The following is a 22,395-nucleotide window of genomic DNA, read 5'->3' on the forward strand; positions in this document are numbered from 1 at the left end:
GTGGGATGAGATGTGAGATGTCAGCATGGGAGCAAGGTGGTGTGAGTGTGCAATGAGAGAGTTTACTTCTGTGTATTGTTTATATAAGACTCCTCACTTAGGACAGTACAAAAAATACCAGTTGCCAATGACGTTAAGCCTTTTGTGGAAACATACATTAAAGTGTCTATTCTGCTTGGCTTATTCTAGATAAATGTAAACAACAGCAACAACAAACCGTTATTACTTTATGCACATATTTGTATATGCTTAATTTTCCTACTAAATTCAGGTTGTGTATGCTGTGTCGTGTTGTGATTAACTAGCAGAACTACCAGAGGAAGACATCTACTTCCTGGCAGATGCTCACTTGAGCCTGTTTGGGATATTTGTGTAGCTCTCTTATGGCATTTTAATCAGCATTGCCCAGGCAGTCTGGAGGACAAGGAATTGTTTTGATCACCCTTTGAGCCCTGAACACAGAGTTCTCTCAGAGCTGGAGGGGACGTCTATCACATGGAAAATATGCACGGGGAAATGAGTCTCACTCTCCTCTGCTCTCATCATACTTTCAAATCCCAGTCTTCTTTGCACTCTGCCTTCCTCACACGTAATTCTCTTACATTTTTATTCATGGTGTTCCTCTTCAGAATTATATTGCACTCTGCCGCTCACCTGTTGCCTGAGAGTGAAAACAGGTTTTGCTCTTGATTTGGAAGCCAGTCCACAGGACAGCATTATGAGGCTCTGTCATGGTTGGGAACAAATAGTGTTGGCAAAACGTTGTCAAATTCTGGTCTGGAGTCTGGTTTAAGGGGCTTTTCTGCAGGTTCACAGTCCAAGCGACCTCTAGATGTTGCTTGTCTTTTCCACACCGTTTGGGTTTTGCCATGGATGGATTGCGTTCAATAAAAGGCATGCATTTTGCCTCTCAAGTCACTGTCATACGGCAGAACTTTAAGTATGAACATGGGGAAGAGCAGAAGGAATTCCTCTTTCCTCTCCTACATGGGTGGACACCACTGTGCGTCAGATCCCTGGGCACTGAGAGGAATGACTCCTAGTACACCAGCAGGCTACCTTGCGGAGTTGTGCAAGGCACTGGATATGCACTGAAAAAACCCTCTGGCTCCAGAACAGCACGTATTTATGGCAAACCACCTACAGAAATGCTCATTTATGATGTGGTGAATAGTTTGGTGATCTGGAGGATGTGGTTCAGTGTTGTAGAGCTAGGTATTACTATAGGGTTACTGTTTTAACTTCAGATATTATTATAAAAAGTTGATAATGGAGAGCTTTTTAACTTTTTTAAGTTTAAATTAAATAAATCTGCTGTGTGTTGTCAGCATATTCAAATTACCAAGACTCACATACCCCTAGGTCCCCAAAGCACACCCATGCAAGAGAAACCCCCAAACTCCAACTTTCCTTCGTGGGCAAGCCTAATACAAACAAAATACACGTGGTAAATATCGATTTAATCATAAGATTTATTCGGCCGGAGAGGACTTCACACATCACGACACAACACGTGGCAGCTGCCCCCACTTTATAAGAGCAGCCCCTTCCCCTCCCAAAAAGCGGCGTCCAACCGCGGTGCGCCCCAGGTCCCCCCGCCCAGGGCCTTGACTACCCGAGCCCGCCGCCGCTCCTCCCCAAATGGCGCCCACGGCCGCCCGCCCCTCGCGCACGCGCGCTGCTCCTCCTCGGGCTCGCCCAGCCAGGCCGAGGCGGCGGCGGCGACCACGCGGGCAGGGGGGGCGGCGGGCGCGCGGCCGGCGGGGCGAGATGGCGGCGCCGGGCGAGATGGCGGCGCAGCAGGAGGTGGCGGCGCAGCTGGAGGCGCTCACCTTCGGCCCCGGAGCGGCGGCCCCGGGCCCTCCTGGCCCCCGGGAGAGCGAGGGGGGAGATGAGGCCGTGCTGCCGCTGGGCGAGGCGGCGTGCAGCTCCCGGCCGGCCGCGGCGGCGGACTCGGAGAGGTGGGTTGGGGAGCGGGGGAGCCGCGCGGCGCTGACCTGTGGCGCTTCGAGGGGCGGGAGCCGGCCCCAGGCCGTTAGTACAGCTCCAAAACAGCGTCTGCGGGGCGCAGAAATTAACGGGAACACGGGAGTTTGGGCTTGTAGAGCATCGTGGTGCGTTGGGCCGCCATCGTGTTGAGTGTGGTGCTGGACCTGGTGCCCCCAGGGTGCCTCTGAGCTCCTTTCTGTGACGAGGCACCTGAAAAAGTCTGAACGTGGGATTCTTCATAATGAAGGATAACTCTGCTTAGGTATAAGCTACCTTTCAGCTTCTGAAGCCTGCACGCTTTTAATCAGCTTCAGTGAGTTTCGTGGCTACTTTTTGTTGCAGTTCCCTCATACGAGATTGCCACGTGCCTCTTCTGACCGTCAGAAGTTGATGCATAAGAAGTCTGAGGTTCTCCCCTTGAGCTTCACTAATGGTTTAATAGTGTAAAGCTAGATTGTGGAAGTAGTTGGTTTGCTCAGTTCAAGTAGTCCTAGAACATCATAAAGTACAGCAGCGAGTTTCCTGACTTGATCTTTATGTCTGTAGGGACTTCTTTATTGCTTCCAAAATCTGTTGCAGTGATTGTCACTATAAACGTTTATCTGAAAGCTTTAAACTACACCACATAGCTCACTGTTCCTCTTACACTTCATTCTTTTATTTTTCCTCTCACTACTTCATTTTCAGTAGTCTTTTTACTATGTTGATTTTGTTCCAAGAAGTCCTTTTTCAAAGGATCTGTTCAGGAAAGTGTTACTTTTAGTTGTCTTTATTAGCAATTATTAGAAAAACTACAACGACAGATAAGTGAAAGCCATCAATGTGCTTCTTAAGAAGGTGATTTAATATTAAAATAGGTAGAAGGGAGCGTTTTTTGTTTTATTTATTCCTGCTTCTAAATCCTGCACTATTAACTGTCAGATGGGGTACTAAAACATACATTCAATCCTACAACTGTTTCAGTGTGTGTTTGTTAAAGGTTTATAAGTAGCGTTTTCAGTCAACAGAATAGAGTGTTCTGTATATTTGTTTCTCTTCTCCGACTCTCGAGGAAGGAAACTTTTTTCTAAGTGAAACGTGAACATGAGTAATGACTGCTTTTTTACTTTACCTTTTACTTAAAACATTAAGTGTCCTGGGCAATAAATACTTACGCCAGTGAAAACTTAAAAAAAAAAAAAAAAAAAAAAAAAAAAAAGCCTTTTATTTGCAAAAACTTTATATATGTTTTTTTAATAGTGCAAGATATATCAGTTGGAATAAGTACATATATTTTCTACTTAGCATTGTGCTAATGTTGGGATTGTGTATCAAGAGTGACAGAACTATAGTAGGCAGCTTAATATGTTACCTTTCAAAACATCTTGCGGGCACCCAGGTGAGCTGTTACAGTTAGCATTTGTTCTGAAATGCTGAAGCATTGCTTTTCTCAGGTTTTAGTGATCTTGTCCAGTGAGTTGTTGGATCAGGAAGGATTGACGTTATTATTAAACATCTCAGAAAAATGCCTTCTGTCCAAAGGTAGTTGAGTAATGCATGATTTCGGTGTCTTTTTTTAACTTTCATGTATGAGTCCATATTTTAACTCCCATACTTGTTTCATTTAGTGACACAGATTCAGACAGTTCAACTACATCCTCTTCCTCTTCGTGTTCTTCATCAACAGTGTCTGATGAAGATGATCATCCAAATGAGAAGGATAACAGAAGACATTGTGTTAAAACAAAAGACGAGTTGCCACTGGATGTAAGTAAAAAGTGGTATCTTTCAAAATCTCTTCAAGTAGCCTGTCTTTAAATAATTGAATTTGATATGCTTTCAAGTTGCAAAAAAAAATAAACCCAACCAAGTGACCTTTACACGAGCTTTACACGAGCTTTACACGAGCTTTACACGAGCTTTACACGAGCTTTACACGAGCTTTACACGAGCTTGCAGTGTTTCTAAATTTGTGTATATTGGCTCTGATCCTATGTTATGTAATCTGGAAAAGATTTGGCCTCTGTTGAGAAATGAAGGGAAGGTGAAGTTTTGATGAGAGACAGAATAAGATTCTTATGTTGGAGTGAGTCTTCTGCTGGTAGCTGTTCTGTTTCTGGAGATGAATTTGTAGAAATACATTTAACTGCTGAAGTTTGGACACTTTTTCCGAATTCAGATGATGTTGAAGGTAACTTACACTAGTTGCACATAGGTTTCATTCCATATAGTCAAAATAACAGCACTGTAACTTATGGAGAAATACTAGTTGGAGTACATTGGACGTGACTAATGAGTTTGTTCAAGTTCAAATACAAGCGATAAAATCTGCTATCAAAGGCAAAGTTTAAAATTCTGTGTATTCTCTGTGTGGTACTCATTTATGTAGCTGAAATTTTGCGCTTCTGTCAAAGCTCCTCTCTGATTATCCTCCACCAAATAGAACTTTCATTTAAAGATAATACCTTGACATCCTTCATATTGGTCTGAAGTCAAGGCAATAAATGGTCTGTTTTGTGGTTACTGATTATCTAATTGTATGTTGAAAGTGATTTATTATTTAGTTAGGGAGACAAATATGAAGAAATGAAAACATCTATCAGTTGCTGGCTTTATTCACTTGAATAAAATTAGTGTCTACTTCAGTTGCAATGGAAATACACAGAGTACTGTCTTAATTGAAAAGATGTCTTAAAAAGTGACATTCCCCCAGGATGAGTTCATTTAGAATTATTCTGAAAGATGAATCAAACTAGATTTCTAATGAAATCTTCAAAATGCTAGGAGGTTTTTCTGACTGTCAAGTTTATGTAGCAACAAATTGGTGAATGTATGACGATTATATTCTGAACGTTGATTTTGTGTTTTCAGGAACTGCCTCCAGTTGAAGACTTATCTTTAATTCTACCTGATAATATTGAACTGAAGCTCTTTGGGACAGTTTCCAGTATCATTGAGCAGCTAGGTAGGCAAGATGCATTTACTTTTTACTTAAAATTATGTGTTGATCTTCACATTAGTTGTGTATTTAATTGTTCCTCCAAAGTTTCAGTACTGCAGCATTCTGTTCCATAGTGCTGTTAAACATTTCTGTTGATTCCATTGCACTTGTTCAGAGAAGGGGGCAGTAGGTTACCACGTGAGAACTGATCTAATAGACAAACTACTACTAAATGAGTATTGTTTGCATATGCTTTCGTGGGACTTCAATGTTCTAACTTTTGTAAGAAGCCTTTTCTCACCTTGTGTTATGGCCTTTGCATTAATCCTGGCAACAATAAGATTGAGCATGTGCAGTTTTTTGATATCCAAAGATTTTAAATGCTACATATGAATTACATCTGAAGATACAGGAGGTGTGTAAGTGAAAGCACGCTGTACAATGCAGTTCCAAGTGCTTGTTTGCAACGCAGCATCTGTTGGATAATTGGTATTTTGAGTAAGTTCATCATTTTGGCCCCCCACAGTTCATCCCATTTCTGGCACCTTGACCAAATGCAGGCTGCCATCGTCAGCAGTCATAGGACAGCATGACTAATGTGATTTATAGATGCTGGAGGGTAAGCTTAATAAGATTGAGACTCATAATAGATGTAGGCTTGGCTGTAGGCAGTATGCGTTTAGGGATCTTTTCAGCTCTACCTGGCACGTCAGTTTTTGGTATGTGAAATAAGTTTTGCAGAAGCTGGTATTAATGAAACTTCCATAGTGCATTTGTATTTAAGCATATTTGAAGTGCTCCATGCTGCTTGAACTGCTTTTAAAGCAATTTTCCTAGGAGAATTGGAGATTTGAAATTAGTATATTTATGTTGAATGGGGAAAAAAAAAAGAATGAAGCATATAGCTTTTGCTATTAAAATTTTTATATTGTAAAAACAAACAAAAAAACCTCCAGGGGATACAAGCTATTCATCCACAATTTTGTTGTTGCTGTTGCTTTAGAGTTCATCTCAATCTTTGACCAGAAGCTGTCTTGAAAGAATTGAAGGTAGTTGTCTGGCCATTGAAGGTAGTTGTCTGGCCTATTTTACTCATCTTTTCTCACGTACTTATAATGATGAGGGCTGTTATCAGCTGAAACAATAGTTTGAAAAGAAGTTGAAAGTTAAATATTCAAGAGAGAGATTACAGCTATTCCTACCTTAGGTTTAGAGTGTGAATGCTTAAATGAAGTTACTTTTAAAGACTTCGGTTTTGAAAATTGTCCTCGTTTTTCAATTGTTACTGGTGAATAGAACCTCTAGACATCCTGTCTGTATACTGACAGGTGACAACTTGAATCTGCATTCTGCTTTGTGTAACTGAAACGTGTGCTGCTGATTTTACGCTGGTTGGTGAAAATTAGAAAACACAACAGTAAACAAGTATGAAGTAAAGATCAAAGTGTGTAGTAAAACCCCAATATATGTTAATTCCTGCTTTTTCTGCCTTGCTTTGTGGCTTCCTCCATCTGCATGTTTTCTTTTCAGTTCTTCTGGAAACAGGTGTCTGAGAGGCCTCAATTTCAATTGATTTATGGCTGTATCAGGGGTTTTGTCAATTAACTTCGGATTGTTTTTGATTTTTGAGCTAAATAGAAACCCGTGTATACCAAATTTGTATCAGGTACACATGTGTTGAAGACTTGGAAATTGCAAAACTATTAACACAGTAATCAGTATCCTGAACTTCTTCTGCCCCTTTCATTATACTTGAAAAATTTCTACAGAAAACGGTAGAGATTTCTGATAAAATCTGCAATGTCTGTATGCAGATGTCTGTAAGTAGGCATGCTGTGAGGTCAAGTTAGGGGTAGAAAAACATAGATTAATGCATGCTTCACAGTAGTAAGGGGAATGGTAGTTATTGTAGTGAACGTAAACTTCTGTTAAGTGTGTCAACGTTTAACAGAACTTCAGCTGTGTTTTGCTTCAAGGTGCTTAACAGAAAAATTCATCTCTGGGTTATAGCCTGGAGAGTTAAACAGTTTTGGTGTGTATATATAGCAAACCTGCCTTAGGATTGCATTCTGTGGTCCTGGAAGAGTTGAAGCTTAAGGATTTTGGTGGGCTAGGGTAGGGGGGGGCTACAGGTCAAATCAGTTGTAGGTTGAAATCTCATAATGTTTCTCCCTGCTTTTTTTGGAGCTTATGGTTGCTAGAATGCCTTCCTTGGCATACTTGAAGACTGGGATCTGTAAGTGGTCAATTTGAGTTGAGAACTTTGTGAGTGTGTGTTGGCCTTTTTTTTTTTTTATATAGGATATATTTCTCATGAGGATTAAACAACATACTGGGCTTCTTTCACCCTACATTTTATCATATAGGTAGACACAAAACAGTGATTTCCTTATGTCACAAAATTCAGTAAACTGTTAAGTCTGTAGCATTGTCACAGGCTTGTTTGGCATATCACGCTTGCAGATCGAAATAGCAGCAGAGCCTTAGGAGGTTTTGCTTGAGGAGGTGTTTGCTTTAAGTTCTGTTACATAAGTTTAGAAGATTTTTGTTAGTTTTTGGAGGAGTCTGAAAGTGATGTTAAGTGCTTGAATATTAGATGATTGAGGAATTGAAAATAGTTAATTTAGCATTATTTTTTAAAGGTGGAGAAGATCACCTTCAGAATCAGAAGTTTTGAGTATGATGCTCCTAGACCGCTGATAGCTTTAAGTGTAGTTACTACTGAATGTAAAGGAAGACAATATTTCTGTTTTCTTAAGCAAAAAAGAAAAAAAATGAGAGTGAAGCATTCTAAAGACTCCAGTAAAGAGTAAGCTATTTTTCCTTGAATCTGGAAAACCTAAAAATAAAGTTGATTCATAGGCTGTATATCATCAAATTGTGTATTTAACACAGGAAAAGCATACTTCTCTGTCCCTTTCTAAGTACGTAAGTCTCCTAAGCATTTCATCTTTTAAGGTGCTAGAATGACTTGATCAGTTTGACCACTCATACCATCGTTAATCATGAATTAGGCCCAAATGTAGGATGAGACTACTGTATGACACTGAAGTGCAAAAATATTTCAAATTGCGTATCTGTATACAGAACTGATAAATGACGCTCCTGGTTACTGCTGTGATTGCACTGCTTGGCATCATTTTTAACTTACTAGGGGAAATTAATAGCTATTTCTATTCTTTTTTTTTTTCTGGTGGATTATTTTTTTGGAATACTAAGGCAGAACATGCACATGCATCTATACTCACATGCCAAAAAATTGCAACCTCCCCCACAAATTATTGTTGCTGTTAAGAAACAGCCTGAGGAAATGCAATAGGTAATTCACATATATGTATCTGAGACTTCTGTTTTGCATCTAATGTGATCGTCTTTCTTTCTCTAGCTCTGGAGAAAACTAGTTCTATAAACCAGTGTAAATCTTCTCACTCAGATCACTGGAGAAGGTTTTAAATCATTGTAAGAAATTTTGTATGTGCACAATAATTTTGGGGTGAAGCTGATGTTTAGTTTATTAATAATTGAGATATTTTTCTTGTATTTCCCTGCAATTAAGTACATACTGCTCCTGAAATGTAAAATTCTAATTGCTTTTTTTTTTTCCATTGTAGTAATAATTGAATCTGTGAGAGGCCTACCTCCAATAAATGAGGAAAGTGTAATTTTTAAAGAAGATCGGGAAGCTGCAGGAAAGGTGTGTGTGTAAAGCGTAAAAACCTGTTATTCTAATATTAAATTCAAAGTATTTTATTTTGCATCAAATAGTATTTGAGTCAACTGAAAGACAGCATTTGCTTTATGCATAGTTTTTCTTTGAACTTTTGATTTATTATTTTTTTTAGTGATCTGATTTTTTTAGTCTTAAAAATTTCAAGCCTGGAACTCATTGCATCCACATAGAATGACAATGTGTGGTCTGTTACCTGGTTCTGTCATTTGATATGACCACTTATGGAAATAGAGGTTACTTTAATAATAATATTTGCTCTTTTATTGCCAGGATTTGTGGCAAAAATTAGAGAAATTAAAATTGGCTTTCCAGGAAAATACAGGAATAGTATGTGTACTCCGGTGGTACAGGTTTAGGCTAGTGTGTGCTTTAAGAAGAATGTTTCCTGATAGGGGTATTACATTGAATTCTGTATATGCTATGGAGAAAGAAAGCCATCACCTAGAGGTGTCACTACCAGAATATTTATCTGTACTAGATGTGAGTGGAACACTGGAAAACATCAAATTGCAGGTGTACCATACATCTCAGAATTCTCTGTTCTCCATTGAAAAGACATGGAAACTAACATAAAGGCATCTCGTAGAGATGGACTTCAGGAGTAAGCAGTCAGGAGATTGTTCAGGTGTTGATTTACTCAGATTTGAAAGCATAATCAAGAGAGGAACAGAAGTCTGACAAAAGGAAAGATTACTGAAGTGAAGGAAACAGTGAAAGCAGTGCAGTTGGGTGGGTGAAGGCAGTATTAGCATGTGAAAATACATTGTCAAATGAATGTAGTAATAAAGGTAAAACATGAGAATCACTTGATTTGATGCTGCAATTTGAAAACACATCAATTCAAGTTGATTAACATAATGCAGGTTATGTTAAAGCTTCACAGCTGTTTGTGATTAAATTAGTTAACTAATCTTGATGGTGTATTTTAAAATGATTGTCTGTTTCAGATATTTGAGATATTTGGTCCTGTTATGCATCCCTTCTATGTGTTACGATTTAACAGCCCAGAGCATATCAAAGAGAAAAGTATTAATGTGCAAGATAACATGTATTTTGCTCCATCGGTGCAAGACTTCACCCAGTATATATTTGCAGAGAAACTGAGACAGTAAGTAGCACATCTTCTGTAGTCTGGTTATAACTTTTTTTAATGTAGCTGAAAATGCTGAATCGAAATTTAGCCTTGAGTACTTCTTCACAGTATCAGCCTGCCTGAGGAAAGTATGATGTATGAATAGGGTTTGTTGCCATCTCAAAGATGAGTGCTCAAAGCTAAGGACTAAGAAACAGGGCATGGTAACTGTTGGCTAAACATTAATTTTCTAATAATGTCTGAGATAACTGTAGGTTTAAAGAAGTTCCGTCACATGTGACTAAGTCCCTATTTGTTAGGATTAGTTCTCATTTGACTCACTATCACAGAGAAAAATGGTAACGTTTGGTGTCTGTATAAATTACAACTTCAGTCAGTATTCTTACTGATTTTTTTTTTTATTGACCAACGATATAGCAAGGCCTGCAAGTTTTTTTCTTTGAAAGCAGCAGGTATTTTTAAAAAAATATATACACCACTTTCAGCAGAGACCTTTAAAATAGATGGAAGAAGCAGTAGGGTGAGAAAGCTGTTTTTCTGCATCCAGCTGGTCTTCGATAATTTGCAAGTGAACTTCGTTGCTTAGCGCAGTAATTGCACAGACTTAATAATCTGCTTACTGCACCAATAACTGTAGGCCAAACTCAGCATCTGAGATGTGAAATGTTTTATAATTTGTTGCATGCTATGCAAGTAGTTTTGGGAGCTACTTGTTTTATTTCAGTAATACTTAACTACTGTGGTATGAAATTGAACGCTAGGTAAGATGTTCAACACTTCCACGTCTTATCACCGCAGTTGAGCAGCATGTCAGACCTTGCTCCTTGCCTTGCATTAAAATGATGCATGTGAACAAGTCTAGTCCAAAGTAACCAGAATTTGAGAATGGTGGTCCTGTTTCAGTTTTATTTCACTGGAACTTTTATTTTTGAGGTACTTTGTCAGTGAAGGTTCATAAGTTTTTGTGACACCGTTGGTACTGTCTGTTGAAGCTACCTTCTCACAAAGCAGGTAGGATAGATAGGTCCTGCCAGTGGAAACGGATGAACAACTTCCATGTCTTATCTCTGCTGTAACATCTGTATAAAGAAACCAAGATGGCATGGACAATAGAAGAATTCATCTTCATTCTGTGGTTTATGGTAGGGCTTTTGGACTGTGGATTACAGATTTGATGACGAGTGATTTTGTTCCCTGCTCTTGATTAGATTACTTCGCTCTGCAGATTGGTCTGTGAAGTGTTGTCAGCTTAAAAGTTGTAAAAAAAAAAAAAAAGCTACTCAGAACTGTAGTGGTGCTTTGAAATGGAAAGCAATCAGAATTAAGATCTAAAAAAACTTAAGTTTGAAGCTTTTTAAAAATCTGCTTGCATTGTGCAAAATTGCAGTGGTGTGAACAGGCCTTATGCGTTAAAGGAGAAGATAATGGAAGTATCAGTATTTAGTAGATAATGCCAAGTTTCTTGAATGCAAAATGACTTAATAAAAGTAATGTGTGGATTTTTGCCTGCATTGACTGAAACACAATAATTCTAAAGAAGCTCATGTATCTTCATTGTTCCTATGAGTCACCTTTTTGTTAGACTTCTATGTTTTACAGTACCTGAATTCAGAAATCTAAGAATTAGTGTCTTGCTCTTTGCAGAAGATTAAGTATCTCAAAGCATGGAAAATGTTCTGTTGTGCTGGAATGGTGAAGGTTGCCTTGGCAGAGTGAGATAAACTGCTTTAAGATTAGGAAAACTTAAGATGAATTTTGCAGTTAGTAGTACTACGTATTGCCTAGTGACCACAGGTTTGTTTATGCTCTGGTATTTCTGGAGGGAGTTTATTACCCTGAAACAAGAAGGTGAGAGGAAGAAACAATGAACTTTGTTCATAATAAATATTCTTCCTTTCTTCATTGCCTTGTTGGAGTGTTTTCTGTAGCCTAGAAATTAATGGGTTGCATTCTGAAGTGTTTTCCTGATAATCACGGTGGTGTTGTCTTTAAGGTTTTCTAACCATACATAAAGATTGATCTTCAGTTTTATGGGTAGGGATTGAGGCACAAAGCACTTCGAGATGAGTTGCCTGTATTCTCTTGGGATGTCTTTCAGGTCTGTTTAAGTCCAGGCAGCATGGAGTTGGTCATGTACATCAATGTTGCTGTTGTAGCTTGATTTTTGTTGACTTGCTGACTACATAACACTCAGTTATTAGAGCATTGTTTGTAGATATTTCATATAGAACACTTTTCTAAACTTATATGGCTCCATTTTACAAGTATGCATGTTAACATTTTGTTTAGTTTGCATAAGTAAAGATTGTCTTGAAATTACAGACCAAAACATATTAAATTTTCAAGAAGCATATTTGACAGACTTCTAATTTAAACTTGTTCCAGAGTTGCTACTGATCAATGAAATTGCTTGATTTTTTTAATGGAGTTCTTGAAGTGGTGAGAGAAATAAATGGCACCAATTCAGAATTCTTTTGGGGCAAGAACATTTTTTGTGAGTTGTTTTCACATGTCTTTTCTCTTAAATTTTAATTTTATATTTACAACCATCTATTAACTGATTATCTAGTTAATGCTATCTTAATAGAATTGTAAGCCAAGCCTAGGGTTTCGATTCTGAAGTTGCTTTGCGATAGATGGACTTGAAGCCCATGTCCTCCTAGACAAATTCTTTGCTCTTTTCAACTGGAGATGTGTTCTGAAAACAGAAGAAGGGTATAAGGGAAGAATAAGAAATTCTATGACTGTAGTTATCATAAGAAATTTCTGGTGACCTATCCCAATTATTTCAAGCAATTTAGGTTTAAAAGGATGTGTTGGGAGGATACTGGTCACAGCTTAATATTAGCTGTCTGAAGTGTTTTGTCTACTCAAAGGAGGAAAGTGTTTTCAAGTGTCCTGTCTGGTCAAGCCCTAAGTTGACACATACATTACTGTTTGTTTAGAAATAACGTGGAAAAAACAAATGCTTCTTTAAAAACAGGCTACTCCTGGTATACAAGATAAGTCTGGAAGAAAGTATTACCCTAGTTGCTACACTACAGTTCTCATACAAATTATTTTTTAACCTGAAATATGTTACTACACCATGACTGAAACATGAGATGTTTCATAGCCTCCTTATAACTTCTTACTTCTTGATTGTTTAACTTTCTATGTTTTTTCCTTTTAGGGAGAAGGGATCAGATGCATCTTGGAAGAATGACCAAGAACCACCACCTGAAGTAAGTATATATAGTTTGTTCTATTGTTTTTGAAAATGTACATAGAAAACATTCTGTGCAGTGTGATTAATTAGCAATTTATTTGTTTTTATGCAGACAAGAGTTTGATACAACTTTTGTTGTAAAGAGCATCTGCTTTTCTTGGAGAGGCCTACCAGTCAGTAGGAGAGAGATTAAGTTACTTTTTTTACTTGCTTTTTGCAGTTCGGAATGTATGTAACTTTATTTTCAGTTTTTCCAGCTCTTCAAGAACATGTTTGGAAACCTGAATGATCAACTTTCAGTAGCAAAAACTATTACCTTGCCAGATAGTTTTGCTTCTGCTAGGGTGTTCTTGTCTTTGGTGTGCTTTCACAGTAGCTTTGCCTTTTACCATACCATAACCAATCCTTTGTATTTAAAGGTCTCCTAGTATTCTACAAGATTGGATGTTAGTCTGTTAATGACACCTGTTCTGTTGCATTCTTTGAATGGCTCCTTGTTAAGGTTTCCCTACTGTTTCCTATTAAAATGCCAGTGTAACAAGGGGAGATGAGCTTTTTCCATACAGAAGCAGTCATATATGATGATACAGAAACAAGAGCTCTTCACAACCATCAGTTGTATTGTAGGATCTCTAATGACTTCTTCAGTGACCAGCCTTTCTTTCTAGTGCTCTTTAACACCAATTTAACTGACTTTTTGTTATTTTTCATGACTATTTGCCTCTTTATTAACAGCCACAAATGGTGGTTTTATTGATGTGACATCATGAGACTGATTTTTCTGGCTTAAAGCTCCCACTTTTCCATGCAATTTCTACTTTAAGCGTAACTTACACAAAATAGCTCAAAGTCTTAGAAGCCTCGAATAGTGTCCTAAAATGATCTAAAATTAACTGCTTTTTCTGAATTTTATGAAAGTTTGACAGGCTAGCGTAGTTTCACAGAACATGATTCCAAATATAAACTGCAGGTAGGAAAGGGCTTTTAGTTGTTTGAGTGGGTTTCTGTGTTTTGTTGTTCTAAGCAATACTGCATTAACATGTCTTATCCTGGTTCATTGTTCTGGCTTGAAGGAGAAATGTAATGTGAGCTTTTGTAAGGTTTGAAGATAGGTCCTGTAATGATGTATCATTTTGTCAATCCAGAATGTTGCTTTATTTAGTATGGGGTATGGTGGATTTCAAAATACTTTCTCTTCCCACAAACTGAATTAAGTTGAGTAGTGTGAACTTCTCTCAAAGAATGCTCATTTAACACTTCTGAATGTAGGTTTCCTTCCTTTCTTGGGAAGACATCTCACCAAGAATTATCATTTGAGAATTAGAAGTGTTGCACAGATTAAGACTGTAGATATGTGACTGACAGAGCATTGAAAGACTGTATGCTTTTGGCTAAGCCTAGCTTTTTGGTGGTGATATAAAATGTGCTCATAGGTTAATGGTAAGTTCTTAATTTCATAGCTGTATTTTAAAGCTATTCAGGAGTTAAGCATGTAAATGCTTAATTTGAATTTGTGACTAAGTAACTTTAAAGTCTGGCTGTGTATAGTGAAGCAGTCAAGTCTTTAGCAGATACAGGTTCACTGCTTTTTCCAAAGTTGATGATTATTTACGAAAAGATTTTTTTCAAAGATGATCTGGTGTTTTGGAGTATTAGAACCTGAAAGTACCGAGGGAACTTTGCTGTACTTCATGATAGGAAGAAAGGAAGGAGATTTGAAAGAAATCATTGCTGGCAAGGATGGGCAACCTAGTTGGGTTTTGTGACACCTTTCTGACTTAGCGATGTGCATGCTTACTGTTTTGTAGAAAACAATACACAACAGCTTGTAATCCTTAATTAGGCTCATCTTTGGATAGTTCTGTAGTTACATGTTACCCTGGGATAACCAGGCTGTGACAGCTGATGAGCTGGTAGAAAGTATCTTCTACTTTGAAGGCAATAACTGTTGACAGGGGTGCAGATTTAATTTTATGCTACTTATGCTTGAAATTGTCTCATAGAGCCAGGCTCCTTCAGAGCCCTCAGCTGGCAGTTGATTCCATAGCTTGTCTGGCAAGCTCCCCCAGTGAACTGCGTGGAGTTTTGGAGTCAGTTCTTCTGATGCTATGAAGTTCTATTTTTCCATGAACCTTAACTTGATCCTGGCTAGGTCTTTCATGCTTCTTACCTTTTTTAAGGTATGGGATAAGTGTTACTTTTGCCACAGGCTTGTAATTAGCCTACTTTAGCTGTAGACTCAGCAGTACAATTTCTCTAGGCCTTGTCTTTGGGGTCATAGGATGACAATGCATGGTGTTTTGGTGCAAGGCCAGCAGGAGGAGATAACTGCGACTTCTCTGAGGTAGCTTTTGTGGAGTGTCACATGAAAATGAGGTGGCAGCAGAAGGTACCTGTTGTTTGTTACTTCTGTTCTGCTTGAGGATGATGTATTTAGTCCTCAGAAAAATGCAGAAGCTAGCAAGAGATTTTACTTCATAGTATGTAGTACTGTTGTATTCCTTGTGGCTTTTTGGAGTGTAAGAATATAATCCAGTTATGCAGAAGAAGTAATTGTATTCAGAATTAACATTTAGGTTGCTTTTTTTCCTAGCAGTGTATCAGTGCTGGGTTTTTTAGATGTGTGCTCTGAAGCAATACATCAGGGAACAGCAAAAACCTTCCTTTTGGAACTGGGGGTGAGGGGCACAACCCCTACCTACCCCCTTAGTCACACAAGGGAGCGGTCTTTTGAGGAACTAGTTATGCTAACAGATTTCTTTGTTGCTGTTAATAACCCGTCCTTGTTCTGCGTGTAAGCTAGGGTTCTAAAGGTAGCAAAACCTTGCCTAATAGGAACAAAATGTTGCAGTGGCATCGAGTCCATTGTAAATTGCAACATTCTTCAAAACTGAAAATTCCTTTGAAATAACATTGCTATTGAAAGCTTAACAGATAAGAACAATATTATTAGAATCTCACTAGTCTAAAATTGTCAGTACATTTTAATTTTCTGTAGTATGTTTAATGTAGTTAAATTTAACTGCTCGGTTCAGTGTTGGTCATGAAAATCTTAGATTATTAAAATAACCCATATATTAATTTACCTAGTCTGTACTTTAAATAACATGTAACCCCTTGCAAGATTTTTGTTGGTAATTACTAGCCAGCTTCCTCAGTTTCACTCAGCTACTGCTATATTACTCTTTTCCTCTTAATTTTGGTGAGAACTAGGTGAATTGTCTGTATTGGGTTGGATTGGGAAGAGTGAGATAGAATCCTTGGTAGACTTGTGTTGAATTGCATGCAAGTTCTGAAAATCTTCACTGCAGTTTTTAGCAGTAAGCTGTGAAAGGTATTCATGAAAAAGGATGTGTGCTTAAATCTGTTGCGTGTCATACAGTAGTTTTTTTTTCTTACTAACTTCAAGGCAAAAATATGTTCAGTGCTTGAATGTTGCTGTTTTTAGGAAAATTGGAAAGAATAACTGAGAATTGTCCAATTGTTTTCTGAGAAATTTGTGGAGTGTTAAGGTTCTGATTGTTGAGAAGCCAGCTGAACATATGATGGCTCTTAGAAAATCAAAACAGGAAAGTGCAGCTTCAGTATTTTTCAAAGCTGACTGCAGGATGCAATGTTTTCTAAATACTTTTATTTATTGCTAGAACTGAAGTTCTTTGTACATTTTTTTTAATATTTTAATGGCTTTTTTGTCCTCTTTTTTTAACCAGGCCTTGGACTACAGTGATGATGAAAAGGAGAGAGAAGCAAAACAAAGGAAAAAGAAGGCTCAAAATCAAGGAAGGAAGAAATTCAGATCAGAAACAAATACATCAGGTGAGTGAGCACTGGGATAATGCTTTCATCTGTCAGATATCATTGTGCTTTTCATACAGCAGATCTTAAAAATTGTTTTCATACAGTTGATAAATGTTTGTGTACTTTCCAAAGCTGAGTGTTTGAATCTGTGACTGTTCCTTACTTCTAAGGAAAATCAGCGTATTTCTTTCCATTAAGCTGAGAAAGAAATAGTATAGAGCAGGATAGTTGTCAGAGGAGACTCAAAGCCTCTAAGGTAGATGATGTGAGCTAATACACAGCAAGGATAGAGAGCACATGCCACCTTTCAGAATTTGGAGCTTGCTTATTGCAGAGGTCATTGTGGCCTAAGTTCAACCTATGCCATTGAATGTAGGGAGAAGATAAAGCCATGTATGATTTCTGGAAAACCGTTTTTTTGAGACTGAGTCTTCAATGCGGAAGCTCTTTTTCACCTAAGGCATATTAATACCTCTCCTTAATTAACTACCTGTCTTAGCTCTCTGAGAACCCCTGCTCACCTGTCATAGTCATTAGATAAACTTGGAGTAGATTAGTGAACTGTGTAGTTTTTCATAACATACGCACTGTTCTTCGCTTCTTTTTCCTGCTGTTGACAGATCATTCGCATGTGTATGTTTGCAGCTGTGCTGTTTGCAGTAACTGAATTTTCCTATGTCTTCACTTGTGTCTCTAGTGATAAAAACGTTTTTATTGACATTTTGGCTGAAAATTTTAAATTCAGTCTTACTTTGATATTACTGATATGCTTCTGTTACATGCTTTTTGTACTTCTTTTAAATACTGTTGACCCACCTCACCTCTGCTCTTTTTCTGCTACTGCTTGCATATCAGTTTGCTGCTTCTGTCTGCTCCATTTTTGCTGTTGCTTTTGCATTGAAAAAATCATTATTAGTCATACCATTGGACAAATCTTTCTTGGACTGACTCCTGCCATGAGTTTGCTGCCTTTTAGTACAGTTGCTAGGCATGGCACCCCCACCCACTGAACCTCTTTTTTCTTTAGCTTGTAAGTCAGCAGCTGTCCTTTTAACTGTTTTCCTCTATGTAAAGTTGATCCCTTCTTTCATAGCTGATTGTTATTTTCTCTCCTGGTTTCTGCTTATCTGCACTGCATAAGGCATATTTTCCAGCATGTCCTTATTCTGCCAGCTTACTGCGGACGTGTCTTTCCTAGGGCTTGCTGAGGCTGTTACTGAACTACTGTACATAACTGAGGACAGAACAGGACGAGCTTTCTCAGTGTTTCAAGGAAGTATGAGTTATGATTTACTGAGCTTGTTATTCATAAATAACATGTTTTAAAGTTGATGTTACTTGCAGTTTACTTTTGGCTATGGAATTCAGCAGCAAGGATGGCTGTTAAGTTGGAGCACAAACTCAGTCTCAGCTGGAGTTTTATATGGTTGCATTTTCATAAAACTCCAGGTACATTAAAAATTGCTCCTTGTTATAGTCTTTAATAAGAACTAAAAGAACATGAAGTAATTTCACTAGTGCTTCCCAAAGGGCTGGATGCAGCAAAGGAATCAAAGGTCCTAATCCCCCATGAAAACAGTTAGGAATCTTAGTATTAACTGTTTTCACAGATCGGGCTTTTTACAGATGAAATTGTTTTGCAATCTAGCACCAAGGATTAGGTCCATATAACTCAAATTCAATGACTTTGTTGTGGTGTTATGTACTTACTACTTGTGTTTTTAACACTACAATCTTTAAGAGATCATGTTTCTGTGTAAATTCTGTAGCCTTTTGAATATCTTAGCAACTTCCTGGAAATTTTTGTAATGTTGTAATGTTCTTCATGTAGTCCTTATGCAATTCTACAGAATGGATGTCATGAATACCCTTACAGTATTCATATAAACTGGCTGCACATTTATCATGAACCTTAAACGTATGCTTACACTGTGACCTGTACAGGAAAAAAATCTTTGAAAGATGAATGCTGGAAGTTAATTGGTTAAAAGTTTAGGTCTGCCTTTTCCCCCGATAGAGTTGATTAACTTCATTAAATTGAAGTTGAAACAATTTGTCCTGTATCTGCTATAATACCAAAGATGTGTCTGAAAGATGTGTATCACTTTAGTGCAATCAATGCAGTGTCTAGTACATTGGCTTAAAACATGATAAATATCTGTCATATATCTGCCTAGATATGTCTTGAATAGTAAGTTGTTACTAAGATAACTGTTGACACCACATTTGCAGTAGTTATTTGAGTAGCAATTAGCTAAGTAAAATAACTTGTGTTCTGTCATACCTATAAGCAAATGAATTTTAACACCACAAACTTTGGAAGACGTGAGGAAATACCCTTACATGCTTAATGTTGAGTAATTCCAGTAGTAGTTTGCAGCATAATGAAAATGTGAAAAACTAAAGATGGAATAAGGAGTGCTGATCTTTGTAGTGTGTTCCTAAATCTGGTCTTACGTTGAAACTTCTAAAATACTTAGTTTGAGTGTTTGCATGGTTTGTTAATGCGAGTGAAAATGCCTAGAGGGGAAGAACGTGAAGTTTCCTTCTTAATGATTGAATTTGCAGCACTCGGGATCATTTTCTATATTACTCCAATAAGTCAAGGTTAGTTGCTAAACAGTAGATTTGCCAGTACTACTTCGTTCTACTTGCCAGTATTGTAGAAAAGGTTACACTTCCAATTTCATTGACTTCAACTTCTGATGTACGATCTTAAAACAGACTTGACTGTATACTGTAGTAAGCTCTCTCAATACAGGCTAGGTATTTGTTTGTATTTGAAGACAGAAGTGATTCTTGAAAGGTTTGTGAGGACTAAACTTAAACTTTCCAAAATACTAAAACTTTTTTTTTGTTTTAAAGATGAGTACAAAGGAGCTCATCAGCCAGTGCAACAGCCTGCTCAAAGTTACTCAAGGGGCGGGTACCATGACAGACAGTTCTCTGGTGCTCCATTTCCTCCACCATCAGGACCTCGAGGATTTTCAAGACCTCAAATGAGACCACCACAGGCATGCTATTCAGACAACAGAATACGTTATGAGTCTCCAGTGTTCCGGCAGCCTTACAGAAGTGAAAATCCAATGATGCAGCAGTATCCCTTTCCTCCTCCAGTTTTTGGTTCCGGTAATCAGATGCATCAATGTCACCATCCACCTTCAAATCTAAACATGGCTTGGATGGGCCCAAATGTGTACAACTCATCGTACCTATATATGCTACCGCCACCTCCACCTCCTCCAAGATAGCCATCGATCTCACTTCAAGCCTTGCTAAGTTTCCATAAACGTGTGGCTGCCAAGACTGCATTCCCTTATTTTGGAGATGCTTTATTTTTTTTCTGCAAGAATAGAACAAATGCAGAGTTCAATGCAATGCAGAGTTCAATGCTTTGTGGGATATCCACAGAAAACTTTTTCTATTTCTTTTCTGTTTCAAAAAATGTATGATTAAAATTACATTATTATATAATGGTTTATTTTTGTAATAACTACCAGCTTGGGGTGATAATAAAAACTTTTCAGAGATCAGTGTATAGTGTTTGAAGTGTTTTGTACTAAATTGAAGCTTAATAACTACTCTTTCATGGTGATAGGGGATATTCGGCATAGATGTTTTTCAGTAGTTCTTAGATGAATTGGATACTGCTATGCTGAACTGTCACTTGTTTGGATTTGTGCAAGTTTTGAAATCTCCTTACATGGAAAATAAAATTTGATACCTAATTTTTAATCCAAGCTTACCCCTGTTTATGTAAGGTATAAACTGTGATCCAACTTCTAACATTTCATTAATTTCATGTTAATTGGCAGACTAGAGCTGGATTGTCGGTTAGAATAATTGCTGCACTAGCTAGATCAGACTGGACCAACAGCTAAATTACTCTGGATTTAGTATCCTACAGTAGCTATAGAAGGACAACAGCGAAACCTATTGAACAGATGTTTTGAAATTAGTTTTAGGATGTAATTGCATGGACTGGGGAAAAGAAAAGCAGTCAATCTCTCTAGCCTGTTTTTTTTGGTACAAAATGCAGGTAGCACTGGATGCTGTTTGACTGTCTTTACAGTCAAAACTGTCTCCTCTAAAACAATGAGGTTCATCAACTTTGCCAGCTCGCTTCTGGGAGGGAGCAGATCAGTCAACTGAAGACAGCCTGGAACAACTTCCTGGCCGAAGGGTCCATCCAACAATTACACTTTCGTAGCCTCCAATGGAGTCTCTCTGGCTGGTTGGCTACAGTAGAAGCAGGACAGACATTAAAGTATAGTCACACCATTGATCTAATTTACAGAGTTGTGTGCTCAGTATTGCTATTCTCAAACTCACTGGCCTCATTAGTTTCTTTGGATATCTATTGAAAGACTAATTAAGCTTGCCAGGTGTTGCTTAGTATTAAGATTAATTTGTATTGGGTTTACATGGCAAGGTTTTGGTAGTGGGGGACTTCAGGGAGGGCCTCTGTGAGGAGAGTCCAGAAGCTGCCCTGTGGTGGGGGGGGGAGGTGGTCAGATGCTTCCAAAAGGACCAGCCACTGGCCACAGAGCTGACTTAGTAAGTGATGTTGTGTTTGCCTCTGTGAGAGCAGATTTAAGAAAGGGGGGGGGGAGGGGGGAACCTGCTGCACAACAGCAGCTGGGAGAAAGCGAGAAGCAGCCCTGCAGTCCCCGAGGTAAGCATAGCAGGAGGGCAGGAGGTGCTGCAGGCAGGCAGCAGCAGTTCCCCTGCGGCCTGTGGAGAGGCCCCTGGTGGAGCAGGCTGTCCCCCTGCAGCCCATGGGTCCCACATGGAGCAGATCTCCACACTGCAGCCCCTGGGGGAGCTGCCGGTGGAGCAGGTGGATGTGGCCTGGAGGAGGCTGCAGCCTATGGAGAGCCCCTGCACTGGGGCTTTGCAAGTCTGGGTAGTCACCATGTTTTGAATACAGAAAATGTATTTCATAATTCATAGTGAATGCGTTGTGACCTAGGCTGTTCAGGGGTTCAATATGAATAGGAGTGGAAGAAAAATGCAACTGTGCCTTATCTTCCATGTGGAATAACTTAACCTGCAAATTCATTTACGTTCGTTCAACTAGCCAATGTAATCCACTATTTAGGGTGGAATACTGATTTTTTTCAAATAAGGGTATTTGTTCTGTGAATGCCAAATATGTTTATATAATATTCAATGTTTTCTCACTTTTTCATCTGAGTATTAGGATTTAGGAGGGTTTAGGTTTTATTAAATTGTTAGGTTAGAACCTTATAATAGCATTCATTCAATAAGATAGTTGAGAAGCTTAATCCCTGCAGAAGAGAACATTTTTTGTTTTGTAGCTATTCTTTACTTGCAGAGGGGATTAAAGCAATGTTAACATCAGGAAAGTTTAAAGTCCAGAACACAGTTTTCACAGGTGCCAAAAGTAGTGAGTAGCTCAGTGATTGTTAGGTTTTGGGGCTGTGACAGGTCAGAGGCAAGTCTTAAGGAATGGTTTCTACTAGACCAGTGTTTATATTCTCTGTGACTCATGTCTGTTTTCAGATTCAGCCCGGAGAGCTGCAAGAGTCCTGCTACATCTTTAAAACATTTTTGGTTATTCCTCCATATGATTTGACATTTCTTTGTGGGCTTCACCTTACAGTGAAGGCTTAGGGCGTGGGAGGAATGAAGAG

General features: G+C 38.4%; 1 protein-coding gene across 1 annotated transcript; it reads left to right on the forward strand.

Annotated features, from left to right (window-relative positions):
* The first annotated feature begins 1,642 nt into the window (after nt 1-1,642).
* NAF1 (nuclear assembly factor 1 ribonucleoprotein) lies at nt 1,643-20,271 on the forward strand. Its single transcript, XM_027456505.3, has 9 exons — nt 1,643-1,961; nt 3,597-3,735; nt 4,840-4,933; nt 8,521-8,603; nt 9,587-9,747; nt 12,905-12,956; nt 16,651-16,756; nt 17,937-18,014; nt 19,604-20,271. Exons 1-9 carry the CDS (start codon nt 1,771-1,773, stop codon nt 19,987-19,989), a joined length of 1,290 nt encoding a protein of 429 aa, XP_027312306.3. The 5' UTR covers nt 1,643-1,770; the 3' UTR covers nt 19,990-20,271.
* Nucleotides 20,272-22,395: the final 2,124 nt, after the last annotated feature.

The sequence above is a fragment of the Anas platyrhynchos genome, chromosome 4 (genome assembly GCF_047663525.1).
Source record: "Anas platyrhynchos isolate ZD024472 breed Pekin duck chromosome 4, IASCAAS_PekinDuck_T2T, whole genome shotgun sequence".
In the NCBI taxonomy this organism is placed as follows: domain Eukaryota; kingdom Metazoa; phylum Chordata; class Aves; order Anseriformes; family Anatidae; genus Anas; species Anas platyrhynchos.

What these genes read in the sequence shown, in the direction of transcription:
- NAF1 (XM_027456505.3), top strand. Translation starts at nt 1,771, where the DNA reads ATGGCGGCGCCGGGCGAGATGGCGGCGCAGCAGGAGGTGGCGGCGCAG. An exon ending in GCGGCGGCGGACTCGGAGAG is followed by an intron (nt 1,962 to 3,596) that starts GTGGGTTGGGGA and finishes TGTTTCATTTAG; the next exon opens with TGACACAGATTCAGACAGTT. An exon ending in TTTGCAGAGAAACTGAGACA is followed by an intron (nt 9,748 to 12,904) that starts GTAAGTAGCACA and finishes TTTTCCTTTTAG; the next exon opens with GGAGAAGGGATCAGATGCAT.